This window comes from Physeter macrocephalus, chromosome 20, assembly GCF_002837175.3.
Source record: "Physeter macrocephalus isolate SW-GA chromosome 20, ASM283717v5, whole genome shotgun sequence".
In the NCBI taxonomy this organism is placed as follows: domain Eukaryota; kingdom Metazoa; phylum Chordata; class Mammalia; order Artiodactyla; family Physeteridae; genus Physeter; species Physeter macrocephalus.
In genome coordinates this window covers 96995194-97017826 of record NC_041233.1, presented here as the reverse complement: position 1 = coordinate 97017826, position 22633 = coordinate 96995194, and the positions used below count along the sequence as shown (strand labels likewise).

The 22633-nt window shown below is 40.7% G+C and overlaps 1 protein-coding gene across 4 annotated transcripts in view; it reads left to right on the top strand.

Moving 5' to 3' along the window:
* The window catches only part of RBPMS (RNA binding protein, mRNA processing factor), a 196758-nt gene that overhangs the window by 16406 nt on the left and 157719 nt on the right, over positions 1-22633 (top strand). The window contains exon 1 of one of the 4 annotated variants that reach the window (XM_028481132.2): positions 866-886. The exons of the other annotated variants lie outside the window; for them this stretch is intronic. Within the exon in view, the coding sequence (XP_028336933.1) occupies positions 881-886 (6 nt within the window). The 5' untranslated portion in view covers positions 866-880. Of the gene's footprint in view, positions 1-865; positions 887-22633 lie in introns of those variants that run through there. 4 annotated transcript variants of the gene reach the window in all.

Here is a 22633-nt window from a genome sequence, read left to right as displayed (position 1 = left end):
ACAAGACCTCCTTAACTGTTACCAGAACATTCCTGCAGAGCACACGCTCTCCACAAAGTCTACACAGATGTTCTTAGAGTGCGACTTGAGGAAATGAGCAGATGTATTGGAGACCTCAGTCTTGACTCATCCTGACTAACCCATATGAATGGAAGTTGCATCTCATTTAGCGTTTACTCCAAGTATTGCAGGGTAAATTCCCACTGAGGTTATGAAATACTGAATTTCTGTGCACGCAGCACCTTTCTCCCAGGAACTGGAAGCTCTTTGGCAAATAAAAACATGCCTTTTCCTTGAGTCCTTGATTGTGGTTGACAGATGGGGAAGGAGTTGGTGGAGAGAACGTTGATCAGTGGTGAAGAGGTACACCTCGCTGGGGTACCCTCACTGGTCCTTGTTGTCTTGGCCATTTAGGTGGGATGTAGACGTGCTTACAGAGAAGCAGTTTTCCTGCCTACTTGGAAAGCCTCTGTCAACACAGAAAGCAGTGGGAAAATACTATGAGTTCCTATGTAAATTGACACTATTGTGTAATATAGACAGAGGGCTTAGGAATTAAAGGATCTGTGTGGATGAGAGGGAAACAGACTTTTTAGAAAGTGGAAGAAAGAGATGGGTTTTAATGAACTGGGAAGATTTAAATAGGTAGAGAGAGATGTGCACTGCAATAGCAGAGTTTCACCATCATAAAGGTTTGGGAGTAGGAATGAATGTGGCGTATTTCTGTGGCAAGGAGGAGACTTATCTGGCTGTTAATTTTGAATGAGTGAATGAGTAATGATAAATATTTGAGGATATTTTAAAGAATTTTTATGAGTTGTCCTTGGTTCCCCAGCCTGGCCTGTTCCATACGCGACAGAGGTACCACCTGCAGAACGCGATGCCGGTATGCTAAGCTTTTCTTTTCTTTTCTTTTCTTCCTTTTTTTTTTTTAAACTAGGCTTGCAGAGCCACACTCGCCAATCAGGTTAGCATACTGGAAAAATAAAACATTTTCCTCTTTGATTCTTCCCCTCAACTTCCTGGATGGAGCCCTTCACTCCTTGACTGCATTTGTTTCTTTTCCTCTTCATTCTGCGGTAGCCTGGCTGTTAATCAGTCATGGTGGCTGTCAGCCTTAGAAACAGAATATTTAATTCCCAGGTTATGTAGTCATTCCAGAGTTATTAAACTCCTAATGTATTAGGCCCTGCAGCAAGCAAACATTGTCCTTGACCTTCCTGGAACTTGCAGTGTAGTGGGGAAGTGTATATTAAATAAAAGCACCTGTACATATAAAATTATAAACTGTGATAAGTGCTGTGAAGGAAAAGCCGAGTTGATGGGTAACGAGGGGGCCTTGTTTAGTTTGTTAGAGGCACCGTTCACATCATTTTGTGTATGTTAGCTCTTTTAGTCCTTATAACACTGTATCAGGTAGGTACCAACCATGGTGATTCCTAATGCACAGGTGAGGAGCTGAGAGGTGAATAACTTGCTCTAGGTCACAGCTGATGAACTGCAAAGTCTGGATTTGACCTGCACAGTTAGTTCAGAATCTGTTGTCTTAAACTGAATGTCACTGTCATTCTGGAGTACTCTTTCTTTCGAAAAATTTATACCAAGGAGATCAAGAGATCTTTGGGGTCTAGTACCCCTTAGGATCCTGCCTTCGTAGAGAAATTTGAGATATGGTACCTGCCTAAGTCCCCGGTGGTGAGTAATGTGGCAACTTCTTTTCAAGGATGTGAGTCACCCAGTTACATATAGCATCTCGTTTCAGAAAATCTGGGTGGCCCGTGACGACCTGCCACAGTCTGATCTGTCCCACCTTCACCATCTTACCTGTCTGGACTCTAAATTCTCAATTTAGAGAAAGCCTCAACTGGCTTTCTCTCACTCTCAGTCCATTCACACAAAGGGCAGATGAGGTACCTCTTCCAAAGGTGTTACTCCCCATAAATCAGCTAGCACCTGAAAACATTTGGAGGCTCCTTGGTCAAAGGATCTGACGTCTAGGAAAGTACTCTGAAAACTGGAGAGCACTGTCCACCACCATTTTTTGGTTGTAGTTAGTGGGTAAGATGCCGATTTCTGTAGCTGACATTTAAAGCTCCCTGTGATCAGGCTCTTCCCTGCATTTCCAGACTTGGTGTCTGCTGTCTGCACGTGTGCACACTATCTCTCCTTTACCTCCATCCCAGCGTCTAGTTGGGTGGTGGTGGTGTCCTGTTCTTTCTTTTTTAATGACTTTATGGAGCTATAGTTCACAAAACTTAAAATTCACCCTTCTAAAGCATACAGTTCAGTCTTTTGGGGGCATATTTAGAGTTGTGCAAGCATCACAACTCAAATTTTAGAACACTTTATGCTAGCCCCCTCTCTACCCCCCAAAATAAAACCTGTGTTCATCAACGCCTCCTCCCAGCCCGTGGCAACTATCATCTTTTTGTCTTCATGGATTTGCCTATTAGGGACATTTCATACAAATGGAATAGTACAAAATGTGGCCTTTTGTGTCTTGCTTACTTCCCTTAGCATACTGTTTTCAAGGTTCATCCATGTTGTAGCATGAATTGGTACTTTGTTCCTTTTTATGGCTGAATAACATTCCCATTGTATGCATATACTGCGTTTTGTTTATCTGTTCATCAGTTGTTAAACATTTGAGTTGGTGCCACTTTTTGGGCACCCTGTTCTTTCAAAGATGATTCCACCTCCAGGTTCCTCAGGTGCTTGTGCTTAGAATGTCTTCTTTCATCCTCTCCATGCATTTACATTTTTCCCCCAGGCTTACCCTCTGGGCTTTCCTAGTATTAGCCTAAGTGGCTTCCCCCTCATGGAACTATTAAGTCAGTCTCTGACTTGGCACACTGAATATGCTACCTAGTATTTTTACTTCTGTCCTTTCATGAATATCTACACGTTTGTATTTGGACCTCGAGCTCATCTGCTTGTTAGTTTTAAAGACAATTCATTCAACAAATGTAGAGTTTAGGGTAGTAAATCAATGAACAAGGCTAAGAGCCTTGGCCTTTGTGGAGACTTAAGATTCTAGCAGAGCTTATATTTTAGGTGACTTTTAAACACATATATATAATTTACTGCTATTTTATATTTTCACCTGGCCACAAGCTGTCATACAGTGTAGATTCTCAGTAAACATTGTTTGATAATTATTGCATTGAACTTTTCTTAACTTTTAAAAACAGAGTGAGGCCACTTAATCCTCTCCAAAGGTATAGGTTGCTGTCTTCTTTCTTACTGGCACTGTAATCACAGTGGCCGAGTTTATTCCTGAAGGTAAAAGGATGTGTGTGAAGTGTCCCCTTGGAGACTAGAAGCCAACTTGGAGAGAACAAGTCTCCTCCCATCCTCCTATGTGCCATGTCTTCCCTTCAGACCCTTGCCTGCATCTTGCTCCTTTCCTAGGCTGTTCAACTTGGAGTCTTAATTATTCCAAGGACTGGAATCTGGGGGAGAAAGAGGAGGGAGGGAGGAGGCCTCTCCTCACTTACTGTCAGAGTTGAGAAATTTTCCTCCCCCTTCCTGTTCATGAGTAGGAAAGCCTTTACTCAGTTTCTGATAAAACTGAGGCATGTCACGCCCTGAACCAGGCGCCCAGGAAGGGCTGCCAGCTCCTTACTCACTTGGCCATAATTACACGTGATGTCAGGTGTCTTGCTCCCCCGGTGTCTTTTGGAAATGGTAGTGGCATGGCTCTCCTAGAGCACCATGAGTATTAACGAGTTAACGTTTGTAGAGGCCTCTGGAAATGTTAAGTGCCTGGTGTTCTTATCTCCTTTCTGGGCATAGTTGCCTTATAAGGCTGTCCCCTGGGCCGAGGGACTTCTGTTGGGGAGCTGGGCCAGCCTGTGAAGCTAGATGGCTGTGGCAGTCTGTGACAGTGTTCCCAGAATGGGCTCAGATTTCTTATTTTAATGCTGGTGATACCACTTTTTTTTTTTTTGCACTAATTGTTAGTGTCAGTCTCACGAGTACTTTCCTTTCCCTCAGCTTTATTGCATCTATTTTTAGCACCCCGTGTCCGCGATTCTTTCCCTGTGAAAACCAAGTATAGTAAAATCCATTTGAACAAAATGGATTTGAACAATTTGAACAAAATAATCCAGGCAGTTTTTAAATTTTCTTTTTTTGGAAAGGAAAGGCTACTCATCCCAAGAATTATTTTGAAGTAAATGCATTCTTTTTTTAAGATGCTGTATTTAAAAAATAGCAGATACAACATTCCAGTAGTGCTCCTTATTTTTAAATCAATGAATGAAAATGCACACATATTCAATCTAGATGACTACAAACGTTTGTTCATTTTTCTTTCATGAAACGGAGACTGCTTTTCAAACAGTGGTATGTAAACATGGAAACTTACATGTTTAAGATCCGGTTTTAAAGATCTCTCTCACTCCGGCTGTCAGTGTTATACCCATTTATGCTTATCAGAGCTTTTTGGAGCTGGAAGGGACCCAGGAAGTGCTTTTGTCTAACACTCTCCCTTGAGCAGTAAGTCAGCTGAAGCCCAAGTTTGGGTCTGGAGCCCATTCCTTTTTAAAAGTAGACCATGCTGTTCTAATTGACCCCTATGTCTCTCTCTGGAAGAAGAGCTGTCGTCTCTCTCTGGATCCCTTTATGTCAAGTAAAATAACTCCTATATTTTGAGTTTGTTAATTTATAAAGTGAAAAGGATGATAGCTGCTCTCAGCCTACTCCAAGAGGGTGCTATTAAGGTGAATGGTGTAAATATGCCAAAACGTTGTTTTGGGGTCAAGAGAGGGGTAGAAGGTTAGAATATTATTCCTTATATCCTTGTTGACCTCTAGAAGTATCTTGGTTAAAACCTCCCCTCTTTTTTTTTTTTTTTTTTTTTTATAAGTATCATCAGAACAATAGGTAACGAGTCATTGGTAACTATCTATGCCGGCTCAGTGGGTGACCATCATTTTCGTTAATGATACACTTCTGCTTGCCAGGGCCAGTACCTTATAAGTAAACATAAGTCCTTTTTAGAGGCAATGAACAAATATTTTTGGTGAGCCTTGGACCTCCTGTATCTGTGTGAATGTTTATAGGCTATCTTGTTTATAAGAAATGGTGCAGAGTTGGGGAACTTTGGCCTTAGTGGTGGGAAGTGGGGCACAGTAGGCTGGGTCTGTTGCTGGTTAGCCATTTGATTTGAACGGTATGCTTATGACCCCAGGGTCACTGGACCATCTGTGTATAGGCCAGCCAGCTCTGTTCTGTTGGGATTCCAGACCCTGGCCGGGAGGCTGGGCCATGTGTGTCACTGGTCATGAAGCTGGAGCAGATAGATCACCAGACCCAGGGAATGAATTCAAACCACATGCCCTGAGGATAGAAGACTATTTGTGGCTCTTTAATTTATGGGGATATCATAACAGTTAGACTGTGTTACACAGTTAAAGTTTTCTGGTGAATAACAAAGTACATATCTATCAAGGATCCTAGGAAAATACAGAAAAGTATAAGGAAGGAAACAAAACCCACTTATCCCACTACTGACACATTTTACATTTTGGATTTTTCCCTCTCTCGATGGTTTCTTCCCTTGGCTTTCATGATACCGTGGACTCCCTCGCCTCTTCCCCTGCTTCCCACCTCTGACCTCACTCCTACATTCTCCTTTTCATCTTTTCTCCTTGGTGTTTGGTTCTTAAGTGATAGTTTTCCTTAGCCCTCTGTCCTGTATATTCATTTCTCATTATCCGACTCTCTCATGGATGATGTCCCTTGTGCCAGACTTCTGTCCTAAGCTCCAGATTCAAATATCCAAGTGTCCACACCACCTCTAGTTGAATGGCTCTTAAAAACCGTAAACTTAACATGTCCAGTAACTGATTCCATTATCCTCACCCCCAAACTTGCTCCCCTGTATTCCACAGCTGAGTCACCCTTTACCGGGGCGCCCAACTCTTCCCTCTCCCTCCCTAACGAGTCTGTTGCCAAATCCAGCAATTCATCCTCCCATGTATCTCTTAAATCTGTTGCCTTCTCTCCATCTTCCTTGCTACCATCAGAGCAGGGCCACCATCAAAACTTTCTGTGCTCCTGGGCCAGCTTTGAAACACCTTTCTGTCTCCAGCCTTGCCTCTCCACAGTTCTCGATCTTCAGGACAGCCAGGGTTACCTTTCAAAAAATGGAAATAGGCTCTGCCATTCTCCTGCTTAACACCTTTGATCATATCCCCTCACCAGATAGTCTCATCTGTGACACTTTCTCCTGCAGATTCTGCTTTTAATCATCCTGAGCGTCGTTCACTTCTCTAGTAATTCACCATCTCGTCCATTTATTCAGTAAGCATTTTTATTGAATATGTACCATGGCAAATGCTAGGTTCTGGCAACATGCTCCAAGGAGGATGGGGAAGGGGTCAAGATACACCTGGGACTGGGCTCCCCTGGAAGGCTGTAATGGCTCTGTCTTTGGGAAAACCTGGGCCAGGATCGTGCAGTTCACTACTTTGTGTGCTAGATGGCAGGACTAGTACATACTGTGCCTAGCACAGTGCATGTGGAAGGCATGCTGTGAGTACTGCACCTTGCATTTCTGCAGGGCTTTGAAGGATGATGACTCCTTGGAAGGACTATGTGGGAAGCACATCGTGCAGAGGGAGAGACATCTGATTTCTTCATCAAAAATTAAGCGTGTCTGAGGTTTGTCAGTTTGGTTCTGTGTTAGCTTTGCACTTAAAATGACTGTGGATAGGGCTGACTTTTCATGTAATACAGTAAATCCCTTTTGTGACATTCCATCACAGTTTGGGATTTTCAGAGTTGGGAAATCCCTGTGGAGCCAGGACTTAGAGTGTTGTTTCTGGATATACTAGTGACTTACGAGGTAGAAGAGTTGCATATATAGTAGCCATGTCCCCTGCTTCATCTGGGCTTTGTTTTGCATCATACTGGCCAGATAAACTAAACAAGACGATAAAGGGTAGAAACAGCCCTCCATTAGTGAGGTCAATGTTTGTGTAAATGTTAATCCCTAGGAACTAGAATGTTCTTCACTCCTCCCTCAGTCCTACAGATCCACTTTTTGACCCTCATTCTACTGCCTTGATGTTTTTCATATATTTTTTCTTTTCATGGGGGAAGCTTGTGCTTCAAAGAGACAGATACATCTTGTTGCCTAATCTCAGAGTACAATAAAATCTTTTGGTGGTGTTTGTGATTTCTGAAAAGTTTGTTGAAATGTTCAGATGGTTTACTTTCACATGGAAACAGAATAGATCACATTGACTGGATATTTAAGCGTTTACAGAATGTTTGGAATTGTTGGATGCCTTCTCTGTTTTCTTTCTCACTGCCTGTACCTCCCAGGGAATCATCACTACCCCAGTACCAGATAACTGACATTATCAGTGACTGAAATCAACATGGAGACTCCTCAGAAAACCTGTTTTTCATAAACTTTTGGAGAGTTGCAAAGGACCATAAATACCATGTTCCCTCATTTTTCCGTTGTTAAAAAAAAAAAGTACAAAGTAATAAGGCTTGTGATTTTTTTTAAATGTAAAAATACAGAAGTACATGCAGTAAAAATGTAATTTTCTCTTCAATCTCCCACCCCATTCTGTTCCTTAAGTGTAATCACAGTTAATGGTATAATAAGCATCTTTCTATGCACTTAGATGCAGATAAAAATGTTTTCTTACATGCAATACATATGATTTACTCCCTCTTTATTTTAACCTGACAGTAAATCTTAGATCTTGTGTATTAGAATGTGTAGCTGTATCTCATTCTTTTTAATAGTTATATAGTATCTGTTGTAAGGATGCACATTGATACGTCTTACCACTTTCTGCCAACATTTGAGTTATTTTTCAGTATTTTTTGCTGTTACTAATGCTACTGCAGGAAGCATCTTTATGTATACATCTTCAGACACAGGTGTGCTGGTATTTCTAACAGAGTAATAGAGTTGCATTTTATGCATTTAACTTAGAACTCAATCATAATATCTTCTTACATAATTAAAAATGTAAAATTTTATTTTGTCTGTGTGTTCTTTATGATATATGTACCTCAGTAAATATATTTATTATTAGGCATGTTTGAATTAATGAATTACATACACTTGGACAATTTAAGGGATATTTAAGGATTTTTTTCCCATATGCCATTTAAAAATTTACTCTAACTCTGGAACAGGAGTATAATGTAGAGGTTACTAGAATTGGAATTTCTGGAAGAAAAGGTTATGTGCACTTAACTTTTTGAAAGATAATGCTGAATTTCTCTCCAAAAAGACTTATTAATATACTGTTCATTTCTTCACCTCCTTTCTAACATCAGATAATTGTCTTTATTCCTTTGCAATCATTGGCTGGGAAAAAGGCGTGTCATCATTTTAATTTGTATTTTTATTAATGAAGTTGAACATTTTCATATGTTCACTGGTTTTCAGCTTTTAAACAGCTTGGTTAGTAGTCCTCTCTTATCCATGGTTTTGCTTTCTGTGGTTTGTTACCATCAACTGTGGACCAAACATTAAATGGAAAATTCCGGAAATAAACAACTCATCAGTTTTAAATCGCACACTGTTCTGAGTAGTGTGATGAAATCTTGTGCCATCCCACTCTGTCCTGCCCAGAATGTGAATCATTCCTTTGTCCAGTATATCCATGTTGTACATGTACCCACCAGTTAGGATAGGAAGAAACATACATAGTATTATCCATGGTTTCAGGCATCCACTGGGGGGCATAGAACATATCCCCTGCAGATATTGGGGGGACTATTGTATTTATATTCTTAATTTTACTATTAAGGGATTGATTTCTAGGCACTCTTTATATATCATAAACATTGTTTCATGTATGTACTTTCTAAAGTATTTTGGAAATATTTCCCCTAGTTTTTTGCTTGTCTTTTAAGGATAGGCCCAAACTGTTATTATTTGAAACAAAGCCTAGAATAACAAACTTCAGTAAGTTGGCCAGACAAGATAAACACAAAATCACAAGGCTTTTTTTTTAACCTACCAGCATAGGAAAGCAGTACTAATCAAACTAGAAAACAAAATTTAAAAAAAAATACATTCTTGGCAACAGTAAAAAACAAATTTGAAAGAACTACCTGAAGAATACTGTATTCTAAAGGACATAAAAACCTGAATAAATGGAGATAAAGACTATATTCCTGAACGGGTATCATAAAGTTACCAGTTTCCTCCAAATTAATTTCTAAATTAAAGACAATTCCAATAAAAATTTCAAAGTAATTTTAAAAGAATTTGACAGACTGGTTCTAAAGTTCAGTTGGACTTATAAATGTATGGACAGCCAAGAAAATTTTGAAAAAGAAGAACTATGAAGGGGGACTTTCCTCACCAGATATCAAAATCCATTTCAAAATGGTTTTAAAATTTTTAAATAGTATAACATTTTAGTTGTAAGAGGCAAATCACTAAATGAGGACACTGAAGTCCAGAAAGGTGAAATGACCAGCTAAAAGTCATAGCACTATAGCTAGGGACATTTTTTCATGAAGTCTAAAAGTATTTCTCAGTGTTTGAACTGATTGCATGCAGTTCTAACTTTTAGCAAAACTCCATTTGGGGATTTCTTGTTTTGTCATTTAAAAAAGTATTTTAAGGAAAATATGCACTCAAAGAATCTACTTGCTGGACATTTCACAGAGCTTGAATAGGGGTTAGAAAAGGAAGATGCTCATACAAGTCAGCCAAGTCCATGTGTGTTTCATGTTCTGGTGTTTTTCCCAGTGGACGTGGCTGAATAGTTTAGGGGTGAAGGGTGGTGGTGGAAGGTGAGGAGAGTCCTGGGGTATATCTAGGAACTGGAGGTAGGAATGGTTTAGAAACTTGGAATCAATTGACAGGCTGGTTAGTATTTTATTGACATTGTAAGTTAAAAATTTAAAATATTGATCTGTTGTGAGTCACGAGAATGGCCGATTTTAATTTATTCCCCCCTTATGCTTTAAATGTGTGCTGAGCTGTGAAGACGAGTAAAAGGTGCACGGATGAGAAGGGGGTGTTTAGAATTTGTAGTTACTTGTATGAAAATTTGGCACGATTTGTTTTTTTGTTTTATTTTTTTGAGTGTGGCTGGTCAGCTGCAGAACCTTCTGTTTAAGGAACTGATAGCATCTAGGGTGGGGCTAAGAGCAGAATCTTGTTTAATCACATACTGACCAACTTCCTGGCACTAAGAGAATTATCACCAGGCAGCTGCTACCAGGCTAATTTAACTTTAGTTCTGGACAGGCACATCTGCAGTAATCATTATTGAAGTAAAATTTCTTCAAGCAAATGTAGGCATTACTTGGCTTCCTCTTTCTGGAGATGTTTTCATGAATCCTCTGCAGTGTTTTTGTCGTTGGTGTGCGCATATATGTCTTTCCCATTAAAAACTCTTTAAAGTACAAATGTCATATGCAAATACTATATTTAGTATTCTTAAATTTGAAAGTACAACATCAATAGATGATTTTTAGAAGTTTTTTATGTACCTGCTCTGTGCCAAGCATTGCAGTGCCCTCAGGTGGCTTGTGGGCTACTAGGTGGAAAGTAGTAAACTGAGGTTAGAAAAGGTTAATTGCTGTTAACAGGTAAGAGTAATCACTGGGTAGGATACTGAGGAAAGCTGCTTAGAAGCAGTAGCATTTGGGCTGGGATGTGTCGGATTATCTACTGTTATTTCATACACAAATCTGGGCTTTGTTGAGGCATGAGAGTTACATGGCACTTCCTTTTGTAGGAACTTAATGTACAAGAGAAACCCAAGTGTATGTTTCCGGCACATTTAGACATCTGAGGGTAGATTTTGGAAATCCTTCCACTTGGGCTCATTGCCCTAATTTTTTATTATGTAAGCTGACACACAAGAAGTTGCAGAAGAAGTACATCAAAAATGCACCTTCTTAAAGTGGAAAGATCACATTCTTAGAGGTATTGAATGGATGTGTTTTACTGAAACAAAATCCCATTTTCAATTACTGTGTCTACTCTTTATGCTAGAGGAACTCGTTAAATAGGGAATCATTTGACTGCATTCGTGTATCCATTGATTTCCACTATCCAAAGTAGGGATGAGAACCAGGACCTGGCCCAAAGGCCTCAGAGCAGTTGAAATAAATGTATATTACAGTGTCCATGCCCCAGACCTTCATTGCTGTGTTAATATCAGAGCTGTTCAACCTCACTTCCAGTCTCTTTGCTCTTGAACTGAATCGCCATGGGCTTTGCTATCTGGTGTCCCAGCCGAGCCCTCCAACTTTCTGTCCACCAGTGTCTTTACCAGGGCTTTTAAAATTCTTACGCGGACTAGAGATCCAGACCCTCAAACATCTGTACTGTTTGTCCCTTATCTTTTTGTTCTGTGTTTCTGTCACCTTGCGGGTATTTATACGTCACCAGTTCTGCTTTTGTTGGAAGACCTGTGTGGCAGGGCTGGGCATCGCTTTCCTCTTTGTGTATGTAGGGTCTGGTTGCCTAGCTACCTCGGAGGACGGAGTGAGGAAGGGTCTGGAAGGGGAAGCCTGGAGAGGTCTGAGTTAGACTCCCTCTGCTTGTTTTCCAGTGTGGGCGGAGCTCCAAGGGGCCCAGGGAAAATCTATTGCTGGGAAACAGCCACTTCCCTTCCATTTCTTCTTTACTCTCTTTCCCTCTATTTCTTTCTTTTCTTTTTAGTTCTTCATTTCTGCTTCTAGCTCAGGCCCACGGGTGCTCATCAGGACCAAAGAATCTGCGGAGTCCATCGGGTCGAGGGGCGGGAACTTCCTGAAAGAATATCTTCGCTTTTCAGAGACCAGCCTCATGGGGCAGTTGAGGAGAAGGGCATCCTGGTGGAGAGGTTTACTCTGGGTCTACATTCAGAAAATTTAGATGAGCTTTCCACTTCTTCAGAGTGCCTTGAGATTTGGAGTGGGCCAGTGTAGGTTTTGAATCCTGGTTTCTTATCCTGGCCTCGTTACTTATTAGCTGTGTTACCTTGGGCAAGTTACTTGATTTCTCTGAGACTATGTCTTCCTGTGTAAATTGGGAATATCAAAATCTGCCCCATAGGGTTGCATAATACAAATTGTAGCAATAGTAATAGAGAGTATGCCTCATTAGAATGTAAATATGTGCTCAACAAGTACAAAGCTGCTATTATTATTATTATTATTTATTTGGAAGGGGCTTATCATTGAGAAGTGGGATGAGGACAGGTTATGGAGAAATCGGCCAATAAGCCCAGCTTTTGAGACACAGAAAATTTAATTAAAAATCACTTACTTCGGGTGCAGTTACGTTAGATACATAACTAGGTTCATGGTGTGTTTCTCCTGTTGGCTGGGTGACCTTTAACCTTTCTAAACCATAGTTTCTTCATCTATTTTTTTTTTTTTTTTTGCGGTACGCGGGCCTCTCACTGCTGTGGCCTCTCCCGTTGCGGAGCACAGGCTCCGGACGTGCAGGCTCAGCGGCCATGGCCCACGGGCCCAGCCGCTCCGCGGCATGTGGGATCTTCAGGCTCCGGACGCACAGGCTCAGCGGCCATGGCTCACGGGCCTAGCCGCTCCACGGCATGTGGGATCTTCCCGGACTGGGGCACGAACCTACGTCCCCTGCATCTGCAGGCGGACTCTCAACCACTGCGCCACCAGGGAAGCCCTCTTCATCTATTTTTAAGAAAATGATGGTAATATCTACTTCATGGAACTGCAAGGTGATCTTGTGTCTGAAACATGTGGCAGAGTGTCTGGCACAGAGCTTGTCCTAGAAAGGATCTTATTTAATTCTTAGTAAACTTTAAGGTAAAAGAGCAATTAATGCTACAGTAACAATTACATCATCATACTCTCTGTCCGTGGAAACATGGTTGTTTCCAAAATTTTTGACACTCCTGCAATATGTTTCTGGAGAAAACATACATACCCAACAAGAGCATTAGCCCATTATTAAATAATAACACTACTCTATTATTACTTGGGTAGAAATTTGTTTTCCTTCAAAAGCTAAGGCTCGCTCCTCAATATATTGCAGTGGATAAAAGCATGAATCCTACTCTCTCAGTAGTCTCTGCTCCTGGGATTTAAAGGCGTATATGTAGAGTAATTTTAATTTCTTTATCACCAACATCTAGCACAGTGATTAGCATGCAGTAGTAGCTTAATAAATGTCTTAGGTTGATTTTCCGATTTTTAAATATGTTTCTTTTTACAAATAGTTTTTGTTTCATGGAGACTTAAAGTATTTGCACCTGTAGTGGTTATTTTGGTGTTTTATTTCACAGTGAACAGTGGGCATGTTAACCTGGATATTGGCATGTTACCAAACATGGCTTTTCTTTCTCAGTTCTGTTGAAACAGCTAGTTTCCTTAACCAAGGAATTTTGGTAAGATTTAGTGTATTCATCAAACACTGGTTGCCAGACGCTGTTCTAAATGTCTTAAGAACGTTAACTTACTGAGTTCTCATAACAATCCTATGAGGAAATACAACTATGATCCCCATTTTATAGGTGAAGAAACCACAGAGAGGGCAGGTAACTTGCCCGAGCTTGCACAGCTTCGTAAGAAGGCTGGTATCGAACCCAGGCAGCTGTTGACTCCAGCACTGCTCTTCTTAACCACCGCTCTGCTCCTTGCTGCCCAGCACCGGAGCGCCCAAAGGCGTGTCTCTCTTTCTGTGTCTTTTATGAAAAGTTGCTTATATTCCCTTGGCCGGTGCACTGCTTTAAAGAAAGCAGCATGGAGCTGAACAGAAATAGAATAAATGCTGACAGTGGAAGAATCGTGATATGTTGCAATGCTGGTGATGTAAGATGTGACCATGATGACAGATGCTGGGTTAGCAATGTTCACGTTCCACCAGGGGACCCAGTCGCCAGTCTGCAAATAAGCTTTCTTGTGTTCAGATTCCTTGGTGATTATTATTCCTCAGGGGGCAGTCATCCTTTTAATCTTGTGGTAGAAAATTAAGAGCGAGTCTCACTGAGGTGTGGTTTATTTTTAAGTTTTCTTTTAAATATTAGTTTAGAGAAGTTAATTAAGTACCTGGCCTGTGAATCCAGCTTCTTGGATTTCTTCAGAGAGCAGGTTTTCTTAGGAGAATTAGATTACAAATTGGAGAGTTTTTACCTTATCGGTAAATCATGAACATTTGGGGTCCTGAATAGGTGGCAGGCTTGCATCATAGGACCTGAATAAAGTTAGGCAAACATAACTATCTCAGATCTTAAAGGCCTTTTGAACAGAGCCTTAAGCTAAAGTGTTTGTCAGCGTTTCAAGTAAGGCCCAAGAGGCAGGGGTACTTTCTCATTTTGCTTGCACTGATTTTTTTTTTTTTTTTTTTTTTAACTTACGATGTCTTAGGGTTGCCCCAGGTGTTATAAGTTGCAGGGAGGTCTGGCCTGCTTGAAAGCAGTGATTGTTGATTTTGGGGGTCATTGATCCCTTTGAGAACACACACACACACTTTTGGGGGTCATTGATCCCTTTGAGAACACACACACACACCCCTTTGTTCATAACCCCTTAAGGGCCACAGACCGTATATGGAAATGCATCATGGGAGCCACTTACCGCCCCTCCCCTTATGTGTGCCGTTTTCTGCCTTCCTGGCTCTAAAATTCAGCTAACTGGTTAGTTTATCACACATATATTCTTGCTTTCACCCCAGGACCATTTGCTTTTTAAAGTTTTCCTGACTCTGGGAGGTGAATCTCAGAAGGGAAGAAAAAGCATTCCTCCAAACTCCACCAGATACTATCCCTGTAGGAGACAACTGTCAAATGGACCCTGCTTTCTAGCCACCATTAGCCCGGTAGGAACTGAGGCAGAAGGGGGTTCAGCGAGCGAGCCTGGAAACGCTCCCCGTTCCTGCCGTGTCCTCTGTCCCCTCCCGCCACACTGGATTCCCTGCGCTCACTCACCTTTTTGTACCTTGGCACATGTTGTTCTCCACCTGGAATGCCCTTCCATCCTTCCTGCACCCCAGGAATGCGTGCTCATCTTTCAGGGCCCAGCTCAAGTGGAAGTCTTGGCTGAACTCCCCCAGCAGGCCCCTCTCTCCACTGTGTTGCCACAGCAATTTTTAAAGGCCTGGGTTACAGCGCACACATATCATGTTGTAATGATTTTTTATATGTTTGCCAGACTCCACCGCCTGTAAACCAAGCACTTGTCTTAATCATCTTGATCACCCACAACGGTGTTAGGTGCTAGGTATGTTTGCCATCCAGCATCTAAACAGGTAGGCTGTGGGGTTAGGATGCCGGAATTCAGATTCTGACTTTGTGACCTTGTGAGGAAATGACTTCTGTCTCTTTGTGCCTCTGTTTCCACATCTGTAGGCTTCTGGGGGAGGGTGGACAGAGAGGCGTGAATCAGTGCGTATTGTGTCTGGCACACAATAGTCAGCAAGTGCTAAACATCATGATTAATCATAACATTAAGCAGTAATATTATTGAGTGAATGAAAAACTCTAAGTAAGTAATCCAGCCATAATTGGAGATAACATTATTTCAACAAATGTAGTCAATTCTGTATTGTCCAAGTTTAAATACCAGCACAGATCAAATAAATCAATCTAACATTTGTAGGGCACCCCAAGAGGGTTGGTAGGACACCGTACTTTCAGTCTACCATCCATCTCTTTGTATTAATGTTAACTGTGATCTGTGAAAGGGCTTTAAAGCACTTAGAAGTAGGTACTGTGGGAGACTTCAGAGAACGAACTTATGGTTACTGGGGGAAAGCGGGGGAGGGAGGGCTAGACTGGGAGTTTGGGATTGACATGTACACACTACTACATTTTAAACAGATAACGAACAAGGACCTACTGTATAGCACAGGGAACTTGGCTCAATATTCTGTAATAACCTAAATGGGAAAAATTTGAAAAAGAATCGATACTTGTATGGGTATAACTGAGTCACTTTGCTGTATACCTATAACTAACACATCATTGTTAATCAACTATACTCCAATATAAAATGAAAATTGAAAAAAAGTAGATACTGTGGGAATATAAGACTTTTTTTTTTTTTTTAAGGAAATGCACACTTTTAATATATAGTTTAAATGTGTTCACAACCTTGTGTTTTTCACATCACTTTCAGAGCAGCCCTAGTAAGCTTTGGGAAATGGAGGGGGTCACCACCATGTTTAGCCCCACCAGTAACATTCAGCCCTGTGGGAATTCATAAGTAACACTTAATTACAAAAGCATTTGCTTCTACTTCTAAGACAGGTCAAAGGTGGTGAGAAAAAAATGTCATTGGAGTTTTTTCCTGTGTGTGTTTTATTTGTAGGCAGGATGGGGAGACATCATGCTAAAGTCATAAATGTAATAATTCTGTTTCAGAACTGGAGGGAATGTTGCTAGTCTAGGCTTTTCTCCTTTCACAAGTAAGGAAACTGAGGTCCAAAAAAATGGCTTGATTTGCCATATAACATTGTGTCTGGATGTGGGATGGGTCTATGCCATCAGCTCTCACGTGGAGTCACGTGGATGGCCATGTGGCTGGCGCGGGGTGAGGGGCTGCTGGAGGGCCCATGCGTTCTGTGCAGGTCTGCCTGTCTGCCTTTCTGCCTTCAAGCACACAGCTGGCTTCTAGAAAGTCTTCCTGGACTCCCCAGGCAGTATCTTCTCTGTGCTTTCAAAACTGCATTATGCCTAAATTAAAAGCTGTGAAATCCAGGCCTCCTGGAAGGGTATTTAGTTTTCCCTTTTAAAAAAAGCAAAACAATTAAGCTAATGACAGTGTTGCAAGCCTTAACTACATCATCCAGTGATTGATATACATGTCCCCCAGTTTTTGTAGTGAAATATAAAATGTTTATAACCTTATTTTGTAGTCAAAGTTTAATCAATTATAGTAGGTCTCAATACATCCTTAGCAATTGGGGCCTCAGGTTACCCAGCAAGATCCCTTTCATTAATTTCTTGAAGTTAATTTCCTTCATGTTTTGGCTTCTTGGTGTCTACATAGTTTCTAAGCTCAGCATCCCAATAAATGGTACTATTATCTCCAGGTTTCCATGCTTTAAAAAGTGGTATACATTTGCCGTTGTTTCCTTTTTCAAAATGTAGGTCAATTTGTGAATTTTAAACTTTTTTTTTTTTTTTTTTTTTTTTTGCTGTACGCGGGCCCCCCACTTTTGGGGCCTCCCCCGTCGCGGAGCACAGGCTCCGGACAGGCTCAGCGGCCATGGCTCACGGGCCCAGCCGCTCCGCGGCACGTGGGATCCTCCCGGACCGGGGCACGAACCCGCGCCCCCTGCATCGGCAGGCGAGCTCTCAACCAATGCGCCACCAGGGAAGCCCTAAACTATTTTTAAAGTGAAAGAGAGGGAGGGGAAAGTGCTTTTAGAAGAAATTGAATCACAGTAATTTGTACATTAAATGCCCTATCCCTAGTAACTTGATTCATAGAACAATATTTTTGTTTGTAACTGTTTGGTTATATAACCTACACATAAACTTGGCAAATTTAAAAAATATGAAATCACATAAGTCCCTTTGCCACTGTTGGCAGTATAAGAGAGAATCATACTTATTGCTCTATACCTGTAGTATTTCTATAAGAAACAACAAGTTGCATGCCCTGATTATTCTCTGCTTTACGTGGAATAAGATATTTGAGAGGTGAAAACAAAGAAGAGGCTTCATGGTGTATATCCATGAAATGCACTTGTTTGGCACATTTTTCAGGTCTTATAAAGAGAACTAATCTTTTGGTGAGTTGTTGAATAACTTTTGACCCATTTCCCCGAAGTACATTACAAAGTATGTCATATCAACGAACAGAAATGCAATAATGACAGCATTTTTTAAAAATATAGTTTATTTGGATAGAGCTTAAAGTAATGAATTAAAAACAAAGAAACAACCGCTACCACGACAAAAACACAGAATGATTCCCATCCACACACGCAGCCTTTTCTCCCACTCTTTTAAACCACCTCACGTTTCCCAAGCACCAGAAATCCGTATTTTCGTTTATTTTTTGGCCAGTAAGAAGAGCAGGTAGAGAGACTCTGTTCAACCTCAGCCCAGCAAGGCGCACAGCAGTTGGATAGTTTACCATACGCATATTAGTGGTGCAAGACCTAATTCTTGTCCCTTACAGTAATGCCACTGACGTGCTCTGGTACCCAACACAAGCAACAAAGCCGGTATTCTTCTTTGACTAATGGATTTAAGTTTTTTGTGTTTTGGGGTTTTTTTTTTCCTGGTTTTCCTGGAGACACTGTATTCAAGATGTAGTTTAATAAGGACTGATTAATTCACTGCAATTGATAAATTGGTATTCTGGATATTCCTTTTCTATTAATGAATGCTGAGACTGCAGCCTGATACGGTTGCCTCGTAAGGGTTATTCCAAGGCACATGAGGTACTGTTATGTAGATTCACATGCAGTTGTGAGAAATAATACAGAGAGATCCCCATGTACCCTACAGCTAGTTTCTCCCAGTGATACATCTTGCATAACTGTAGTACAAAATCTAATATCTCAACCAAAAAACTGACATTGCTCTAATCCACTGACCTTATTCAGATTTTACCAGTTATACTTGTTGTGTGTTTATATTTAGTTTTCTAAATTTTATCACATATGTAGGTATGTATGAACACAGTCAAAATACGAAATGGTTCTATCACCATAACACCTCCTGCTACAAAATGACAGCATTTAAAAAATTAGTGGTATTTAAGTGTTATATGAAGAGACTAGTGTTTGAGTTCTTGGTAGCTATCTCAGTTACTAATTGGAGAAGGTAGAATAATCATGCAACAATCCTTTTATACATGTCTGAGAACATATGGATATCTTTGAGAGACACGTACTAACACCCTATTTAGTGGTTTCTCCTAAAGGCCAAAATTATAGCCTCTGCCTCATCTTGATTTACTTTTCTTGAGATATGGGTGAAAGCGCTATGAATTTTAAAAATACCTATCTCTTATAGTTCACTTACTCCAAAAAGATATATTAAGTGTCTACCATGTGCTTGGCACTGTGCAAGCTGCTGAAATTTAAAGACAAAAACAAGCCCATTTTCTTAGTGAAAATGATGAAAAGGAAAGCAGATGATGACAATGCGGGAGGATAAGTAATTATTTGTGGGTATGATTTACTTTTTTAAATGAACACTTTTTTTTTTTTTTTTTTTCCGTTGCTCCAGGTCTTAGTTGCAGCTCTCAGGCTCCTCAGTTGTGGCATGCATTTGGGATATAGTTCCCTGACCAGGGATGGAACACGGGCCCCCTGCATTGGGAGCGTGGAGTCCTATCCACTGTGCCACCAGGGAAGTCCCTATGATTTACTTTTAATATATAAGTGAAAGCGGTTTTAAAATGAGCAAGGCCTACTCCATTCATCTCATCTCTCTTCTCTCATTCAATAAGGGTGCTTATCAGTATACGTATTACTGATCATACAGTTCTGTTGTCAAGAAAAGAGTTAAATTTTTTTTTTTTTTTTTTTTTTTTTTTGCGTTACGCGGGCCTGTCACTGTTGTGGCCTCTCCCGTTGCGGAGCACAGGCTCCGGACGCGCAGGCTCCATGGCATGTGGGATCTTCCCGGACCGGGGCACGAACCCGTGTCCCCTGCATCGGCAGGCGGGCCCTCAACTGCTGCGCCACCAGGGAAGCCCCTAAAATTTTTTATTTAACGTCCCAAAGATCACTTTTCTTTAGAACCAATCTTTAATTTGACAGATTAGCCTATAGTTGTTGAAACTGACTCTGGTCAAAAAGTAATGATTTTTCACCCTTTTGCTGAGGTGTCCTGAGAGTTTGGTTAGATGCAAAACTGTAGACAAGTTAGCCCTGCATCTCATTTGCATTATTATTATTATTTTTAATTTTTACCCTTAAGCAAGAAATCTTCACCAGGACCTCTGATCTGGTGCTGACAGTACTGGCCACAGAGGTGCTCATGACTTCTTTTGATGTCCCTTGAGAATGTTGGTGCCAAGGGCTACTTAAACACTCCTCAGAGTGAAATATTTTTTATCCATTGAGGAGTGTTGCCTTAACTTGTGTCGCTTACCTGTTTTGCATTCCTATCACCCACACCACTTCCTTTGCTCCTATGACTGCGGTGACTACGTCCATGAAGGTAGTTATATTAAAAGCAGATGGTAATATTAAAATCAGATAGGCTTCATTAATAGAGCGTGAGAGTGTGGTTTGCATATTAGTCCTATGACTAACAGTTTAAGTTCAGGGTAATAGCTATTGTAATAAAACCAAATACAGCTTCTGGCTCATTCGTAACATAGCGGTAGTTTCGGTTATTTGTTATTATTCGTGGCTTTATTCTTGTTATAACAAGGCGCAAAGAATAAATAAATGGGGAAAAAATCCTTACACAATTGTTTTCTATCTGCCTATATTGCAACATAGGAAAACAACAAAAGAAGAACCCTTTAGCTTGGACATTCCATTGACTTAAGAAAAATCACACAAGCTCTGAAGACAGCTTTTATTTGGAGAGAGAGAGACTTTTCTGGAGTCTTCCCATGCGGATTGTTCAACAGAAATCCAATGCAAAAGCTTCTGCTCCTAAAATGATGATGTCTTTTGCCTAAGAATAGACCCTTCTTTCAGTATAGAAACCAGATAAGCTGTCCCACAGTGATCCAAATAGCTAGCGGCCTCATCCCCACCCAACCCCCAAACTTGAATAACAACCCAGCAATATAATTTTACCGTTTAAAACTTGGCTGACCCAAACATGAACTTTCAAAGAAAACAAGAGTCATTACTAAAAGAGATTCCATTTCTTTCCGGGGCCTAATTTAAGATGACTTTCCAGAACTTTGAAAAAACTTATTCTTCCAATGGCCACTTAATTGTGAAACAAAATAAACACCCACAAGGGAGGCAAAATACAGAGTTCTCTTATGTTTGGATTTTAAAATATCTTTTTTTTGGGGGGGGGGTGAGTTTTTTCTTTCTAGGGTTGTCATACATTGTTTGGAATGATTTATCAGGTTCCATCCAATCCTGTGAATTTTAAGGGCGATGATTTATGAATAACTTTAATTCAGTAAGACTTCATTTCTTAAAATTTGCCCCGTTAAGCTTCTCATAATACCTCTCTATTCTATGTGCCCTGGTTATTCAGAGCCAGTGAGTGATGGTGTCAGCACTCTTAAGCCTGGTGGGCCTGGCTTCTAAGCCCTTGCTTGTTGCAGTGAACCAGACCACTTTTTATCGTGTATGCCTTTCCCAACATTTGGAAACGTCCTAGAGAACGGGAACAGCTCTGAGGGAACTGCAAGACAGTACTTAAAAGTGGCACAGCAGAGAGTGCACAGGCTTTGAAGTCAGACAGGCCTGGGTTTAAATCCAGACTCTGCACTTTGAGGTATTGCCTTTGGGCAGAATGAACCTCATGGGTAAATCAGGGGTGATTCTATCTGCTGTAGCAGGATCATGGGGATGATTACATGAGATATTGTATGCCTAGGACTGAATCAACTAAGTATAGCCGCAGTTTATGAAATGATAGCTGTTCTTATTATAATTGAGTCATTATTATTATAATTATCAACTTGACCTAGAACTCCCGTGTTCTGTTTTTTGCCATTGTATACATAAGACTTGTCATTGTACCCATGTTATCTAAGAGATGACTTCCAAGTGTGGGTTACTTCAAGAATAAAGTAACTGAGCAGTCATGAGTCTCAGGTGGTCCTAAACCAATGCAGTGACTTCTGTGAGGTGAGTGAGCCCATATTTTGTTTGTGGTTTAAAAAGGAAAAGGGAAAAAAACTGTTTATAGAGTCCTGCATCATCACTTTTCCGAGCAGTGTGAAATGAGGGAGCTACACTGGATGGTCTCTAAGTTACCTTCTAACTCTGAAATTCTGTGATTGGTATGAAACCCAGTAATAGAACTCTGGGAGCTTTTAGTTTCCACAACTCTTAGGAAATTAGGTGTATCAGGGATTATTACATGAGAGTTGGAGGTAAGGGAGTTACTATCAGTGGTCTCTTCTGTCCACTAAGAACAGAAAAAAAGAACTTTGTGTTTCATTCTACCAGATTTTCAAAAAAAAAATAATAATAATTACTCCCTCATCTCTCTCTCTCTCTCTCTCTCTTTCTCTCCCTCCCTCCCTCCCTCTCTCTCTGTCTCTCTCTCTCTCTCTCTCACACACACACACACACACACACACACACAAACACACACACACACACAATCACAATCACACAATTTAGTTCTCCAAGTGTAAGCTTTCTATTTGTGAGCAGTTTATGGAATTTCAGTTAACCAGCTCCTAAGGAGGGCTTTTGTGGGACTGGGAAAGGAAGACCTCTCTGTCCTTAAGGAATTTACAATCTAAGCAAGGCTGAAAATGAAGAAGATCCTAAAACATGTTTCTAAAGGACACATGTCCAAAGAAGACACATATCCATACCATCCAAGTGGTTGCTAACTCCTTGTGAAGGTGCCAAGTTAGAACAACATGCTCTCTGGCTGTCTTTTTAGGTGCATTGCTTTTTTATTTTATTTTTATTTTTTAACATCTTTATTGGAGTATAATAGCTTTACAATGGTGTGTTAGTTTCTGCTGTACAACAAAGTGAATGAGTTATACATATGTTCCCATATCTCTTCCCTCTTGCGTCTCCCTCCCTCCC